We start from the raw sequence: 6,316 nt of genomic DNA on the forward strand, positions 1-6,316 counted from the left end.
TTTCATTGCATGGAACCCTATGTCTGAGAGCTCTCGTGGTTTAGTGGGCTACATGAGCTGGGCTGCTAACCACAAGGTCAGCAGTTCAAAACCACTAGTTTCTCTGCAGAGACAGATGAGGCATTCTCCTCCCATAAAGATTTACCATCTCGGACCACGGGGCAGTTCTACTCTGTCCTACAGTGTTGCTGTGAGTCAGAATGGTCTCCATGGCAGAGTTTGAGGTTTTCTTAGTACCCTAGGTCTACCGATTACACACTGGGTCTGTCTATTACTTACATTTAGACCTCTCAGCTAACAATGAGAGGAGAAAGACCAAAGTTCATTCCTCCCCAGAGAGTTTGAGTTATACTCATCAGATCTGGAACTGATGGCAGAAGACAAAGCTGCTACTTTGTCAACCTCGACCACTGTGATAAGAATGTGTCTGCTCTCATTTCTTCAGGCCTTTCCAGAGATTAGACATAGTACAAGGTAACCGTGGAGACTAATTTAGTAGCAAATACTTTATTAACATTGTTCCCTAGCTAGATTGCAGTAGAACAAATGTTTAATTTGAAGAAGCCATTTACCATAAAATGCCAGGAAATGAGAACCATCTTGTTGGGGCTGCCTGCTGCACTTACTGCCAAAGGAGTACTCCTCGTTCAGACGAAGAATGACAGCTTAGGTAGGCTTCGTTTTGGCATGTGCACTTTGATTCACCGCCATCCGTCAAGGCTTCCCATCCTTTTCACATTCGGCACTTCTGGAACTCGGTGGAAGTATGTGGCTGGAAGTGACCAGCCCAAGGATTGGCGTCCGGAGAGCGGTTTCTTGGCATTCTGCATGAAAGTGTTGTGTGCTCATCTGCAGACATGGGTTAAAGACGCAGGTGCCTTGGGCAGATGGCAGGCTCTGGCCAGGGCAGTGAATGCTACACCATAGCACCAGGAGTCAAAACTCTTAAAACAAAACCAAATCCTCTTTTCGAGGGACAATCCTGATTTCTTCCTTTATTTCTCCTGAAGGTCGGGCTGTTGTTGGTCCTCACCTAATCAGTTGTGTGCCTTCTTTCCGGAGCAAGTCAGGGCATGGTTGTTGTGTGTGCTGTGCAAATGTGCTTTTAACATCTTAAAGTGATGGCATGAATTGATACTTTTAAAAACACTTGAGTCTAAGCTCATCGACAATGACCAGAGCTCAGACACACTAGAAGGTTCCTGGAAGTGGGAACACCCTCCACTGAGGTGATCCGTTGAAGGATTTGCACACAGTCTCGACTGAGTAGGGGCCATACTGGAGGGCTAGGGAAACACAGGATTCTGTGTTTCTACTCTGCTCTTTGCGATCTTCCTTGGCCACCCTGATAAATGTTCAGGGAAAATAGGAATGCATTATATTTTTTTCTAAATGTTAAAAAATAGAAAAGCCAGCAGCCATCTGTGTGATTCCTACTCATGGTGAACCCCGTGTATGTCGGAGTACAATTGTGCTCCAGAGGGTTTTCAATGGCTGATTTTTTGGAAGCTGATCACCAGGCCTTTCTTCCACTGGTACTTCTGGGTGGACTTGAATCACCAACCTGCAGCTATATGCCAGGCGAAATACTATTGCCCCATTAACCTAAGCTTCTGCTGAAAATCAGTGGACTCAGGGACGCATTGTAATATGGCTGCCAATCTGATAGTAGCATGACCACCTTTTTCCTTGTCCACTCAGCTGATCCAACTCCGCCCTGTGGGTGAAGTGAAGTCTAGCCACTGTGAGTCTGCAAGAGAGGGTACAGCTACCTACATGGAGGGTACCATCGATGAGGGCATGCCGTTGGTCCTGCTTCTAAGGAGACCAGCTGGCAGTATGGTAACACAACACAACCCCAATGTGTTGCTTTTAGGCTGATCTTTAAGGAGTCAAACAAAAGTCCTTCCCAAATCAAGTCTGCTTGGGAGCTAATAGCCTAAAAATGGGATTTTATTTTTCTTGCTCACATGATTTGTCTCCCAGGTTTGTAGAGAGGGCCAGTTTCTTTCTCTATTCTGACTTCTCTCATTTGAGGCTTTATGCCAAAACAACAGCAGGTTTTCCCTAGACCTGTTACCTCAGTGAAAAGCAGGAGAATATAACACAGAGAAAACAAAAGTGTTCTAAGTGTTCACCTCTGTGTTCTCGGCACAATTCTGTCTCTCCAGGGCAGGGAAAGAGACAGACGAGCCGGGTTTACATGAGTCTCCCAATGACACCCCACCTTGTACTGGACATGCCCACAGTTTTGGGAGAAAGGCTGAGCCTTAGCACTTCTCTCACGGTGGGTGGTGCCTTGGAGGTGTGCTGGGCTCCTCCTCGGGCCTGGGATGGCCCAGCACAGGCCTGGGGTGGAGGTAGAGGTGCTGCTGTTGTTTCCCAGGCCGTAAGAAACAGATGAGTGGCAAGGATCCGCCTGAGGCGGCCCTTTACTGTGTGGTGACAAGCTTGACGATCATGCTGATGATCCGGGACCCCCGAGGGCAGGTACACAGATCGATGCTCGGATTTTTTATTTTATCCTGAAGGAGCTGGTCAAGCTCGCCACGAAGTTCCTTTACTAACTCAGCCACCTGAAAAGAAGGCCAGAATATCAGCAGTACGCAGGGCAACAGACGAGGAAAGGGTATTAGAGAAACGTTGACCAGATGTAGCTTCTGATTATCTGAGATTTCTGGCGAGGAGCCCTGGTGGCGCCGTGGCTCACACGCTGGGCTGTTAATCTCAAGGTCAGCAGTTAGAAGCCACCAGCTGCTCGATAGGAGGAAGATGGGGCTTTCTGCTGTTAAACTGTTTCAGAAGCCCACTGAGGCAGTTCTACCCTACAGGGTCGCCATGAGTTGGAATCGGTTCAATGGCAGTGCGTTTGAGTTCGCGCTCAAGGGTACTCATTTTAGTTGTCAGTCTGAAAGTGCACCTGCCGCCCCATAATGCAACTCTGGGAAGGCTCATGCACTGCAGATCTGTACTATGCTAACCAGGGCACACGGTAAGTCGATCTCGTCTGGCAATCTCACGGAAAGGATGAACCCTGGAAAAGCAGCTTTTTAATTGTGCTTTCCCTAGAGCCTGGTCAACCTTTACTATCTGCCCTGAGAGAGACGCAGGGCAGAGGCACAGTAAAAGTGGTGGCGTGGCTATTACACAAACTAACAACACCTTTCTTTGACACGGGGCTGCGTTTTGTGTCTTTGGTGGGGCAGCAGCTCTGTGCTTTTAATGGCATTTCGCTTATGTGATGCTGTAATGGGCGGTGGCTGCCTGTCCCTCTTCAGATGTGCGCCAGCCATGCAATTAGACCCGGAGGATCTAATTCAAACAAGCTCTCACCAGGGTGAACAGCATGTGCGGCCTGCACTAGCTTTCTCTGTTCCATGACAATCTCACAGCGAAGCAGGCAGTGGTGTTGCTGTTAGTGTCAGGGCTGCCACTGAGTCCACTCCAATACAGTCCCTCTCAGGGTGAGCTTCTGTCTCTTGGACCCTAAGTATGCTCGCGGATGCAAACGTCACAACAGACTTTGATTTCCTCAATGGAGCCCCAACTTCCTAACCCATTGCTGTCAGGTTGATCGCAACTCGCAGTGATCGTTCCAGGCGCAGTGGGCCGTGGTCTTTATAGAAGCAGCCTGCCGCATGCTTTTCCTGGGGTGCGGCCGGGGTGAATGAACTTTCTGGGCAACAGCCTGGTGCTGCAAACACTCTGTCAAAGGGCCCCTGTCTTCAATGCACGCTCCCTCTTAGATATTGCTCATAGAAACGCCATGCTACGGAGTGAATAATGGAGATGTGAGCATAGGAAACTGAGCAGTGGGATCAGGGTGATTTCTAGTTACTTACTTTCCCGCTTTGGTATTTTCAGACTGTTCTTCGGTGAGCGTGTATGATTTGTGTGACGTTAACCTCACAGTTTCCAGCTGGAACCTTTCACAGTAACCTAACGAACACCCTGGTGTCCTCCGCCCAGTGTGTTTCCAGTCCCGGGGCCTCACTTCAGACCCACTTTCTTCTCTCTCATCAATCTTAATTAGCTCTGTGGCCCTGGACACCTAAAGGAATGTCCTAGACTTCCCATCACCACAGCCCACTGTGGCCTGCGTCTCACACAGATTATCTCCTTACCTGATGGGAGGCAGCAGCAAAACAGATCCAGCCCTCATCCAAGGAGACCACGAACTCTCCCCTTTGACGCTGCACGTTCACTTGGCCTCCTCCGAACAGGACCAGGGGGTACACGGACACCATGCTGCAGTCCCGGATGAACACCCGGCTAGTCTTGATCTTCTCATGGTACACCAGGTACGGACTTTCAAAGTGTCTGACCTGTAACACAAAGCCGAAGTGACCACCGGCACTGGGTGACAATGGCAACAGCACCCCCTGGCCTCGGGGACATACACCCTGCACATTAGAGACCCACAGGGCGCCCGCTCCAGCTTCTTCCTCGCCCCGGAGCTCCAGACGCCAACACCCTCCTGGAAACCTTGACTCGGACGTGTACTGCGTATGTCACCCTTCTCAGGCTCAACAGAAAGCCTCGGTTTCCCCCTCTCCTCGGCGTTTACCATCCACTGAGCACCCGCCCACAGGTCCTTCTGGTTTGCTCCTTTCCCCGCACTTCATTAGGTCATCACTGAGTGCCACCAGCTTCATTTGGAACAGACATGATAGAAAAGGCATACGAGGGGCTTCAAAGTTTGTGGAGAAACAGAAGTAAAATACCATGGAATTTTCTCAAACGTCTGAGGCCTCTAGGGTGACTGGCACACACCATCACCACTGCACAGATGTGCTCAATGGTGCTGAAGTGTGTGCTCTCCTTCGGATTTGGCACCTTTAGTTAGTTCTTTTAAACACAAATCCAACTATGACTCAAAATCCTCTGGTAACCTCTCACAAGTAAAACCTAAAATTTGGACTGTGGCCACCAACGCCCCACCCACCCTGAAGCCCTGCCTGCATCTCTTCCTCCCTTAGGGCTAGTCCCCTGTCCCACTGCCGCCTGAGCAGCTCCTTGCACTTCCTGGAGTGTGCGCAGTATGCTCCCACCTCGCTGTTTCCTCTGCTGAAATCGCCTTTCCCGAGATGGTCCATTCCTTGCTCCTTGACTTCATGTTAAGGCCCACTGAATTGTCTTCTCTCCAGCGGTTTCCTCCCGGACTGGCCCCTCTCTCATCACTCTATCCTCCCACGTTGCTGCATGGTTTTTTGCAGTTCTCACCAACCTGGGTTTATTTGTGGCCTGTCTTCCCCACCAGAATGTTAAGCCCCTTGATGGTGGCGATCTTGTTTGTCCAGTTAATTCATAATCTTCGGTGGCCCTACAATAGCGCCTGGCACAGAGAAAGCGCTAGTATTGAGTGGACACAGGAATGATTTGCATTCGGCCACAGTAAACTCTCGAGGAATGGAGCTAACGCAGGCTTCGGGTTCCTCAGGGTACTGACAGCTGGGAGAGGGATAAGGAGCTTGGCCCGCAAACTCCCCTGAGCTTGTGGAGACCCCTTTCCTGCGCTGCTGACCCCAGGGGGCCCCCCAGCCCTAACCCTTCACACTCTTCCTCTCTTTCCCTTCCCACTGATGACTGTATGGAGCACCTGCTTTCAGGCCGGCACTAAGAATGTAAAACCGAATGAAGTTCAATTCTTGTCGCTTGGGTTTTCACACTCGTATGCGGTCCACAGATCATAAACCATGAAAGAAAGTGCTAAGTGCAATGATGGACAAACGCATTCCAGAGTATGGCAGTGCAGTAGAGGAACAGCCCGGAGTGAGGAGACCTGGAGAAAGTGGTTTCTAATGGAAGCCTGAAGAAGCTGAAGAAGTAAGAGCTTCCTAGGGAACGAGACTTTCATTTTGGGCAGAGAACAGCATGTCCAATGGTATAACACAGGGGTCCTCAAACTTTTAAACAGGGGCCAGTTCGCTGTCCCTCAGACCGTTGGAGGGCCGGACTATAGTTAAACAAAAAAACTATAAACAAATTCCTATGCACACTGCACATTTTTTTTTAAGGGTGGAGGCAGACCCAGTCATGGACATCGTAGCCTGCTGGGTCTCTTTGCTTTATTAGTTTCCAGCCGATCAGTTCAGAAAGTTGGAGAGGGTGAGGTGGAAGAGGGTGAGGCCGCCACCAGGAGCTCTGGACGTCCTCTCCTGGAGCAGGCTTGGCAGGTACAGACTGTGGGACAAGACCTCCCAGGCCCCACTGGGGACTGGTAGGAAGACCAGGGATCAGTGGCTGCTCTCCCACACAGATGGAGACCTGGGACTCAGGGGTTGTGCCATGGGCCTGCATGCCCCAGCAGGTCACA

The 6,316-nt window shown here is 50.3% G+C and overlaps 1 protein-coding gene across 1 annotated transcript in view; it reads right to left on the reverse strand.

Moving 5' to 3' along the window:
- Window positions 1–491: 491 nt before the first annotated feature.
- The window catches only part of DHX57 (DExH-box helicase 57), a 68,972-nt gene continuing 63,147 nt past the window's right edge, over window positions 492–6,316 (reverse strand). The window contains 2 exon segments of the mRNA XM_004711121.2: window positions 492–2,576; window positions 4,125–4,325. Coding sequence (XP_004711178.1) covers window positions 2,433–2,576; window positions 4,125–4,325 — 345 coding nt within the window. The 3' untranslated portion in view covers window positions 492–2,432.

This window comes from Echinops telfairi, unplaced genomic scaffold, assembly GCF_000313985.2.
Source record: "Echinops telfairi isolate 266 unplaced genomic scaffold, ASM31398v2 ScPeMD7_10;HRSCAF=50, whole genome shotgun sequence".
NCBI classification, from domain to species: Eukaryota; Metazoa; Chordata; class Mammalia; order Afrosoricida; family Tenrecidae; genus Echinops; species Echinops telfairi.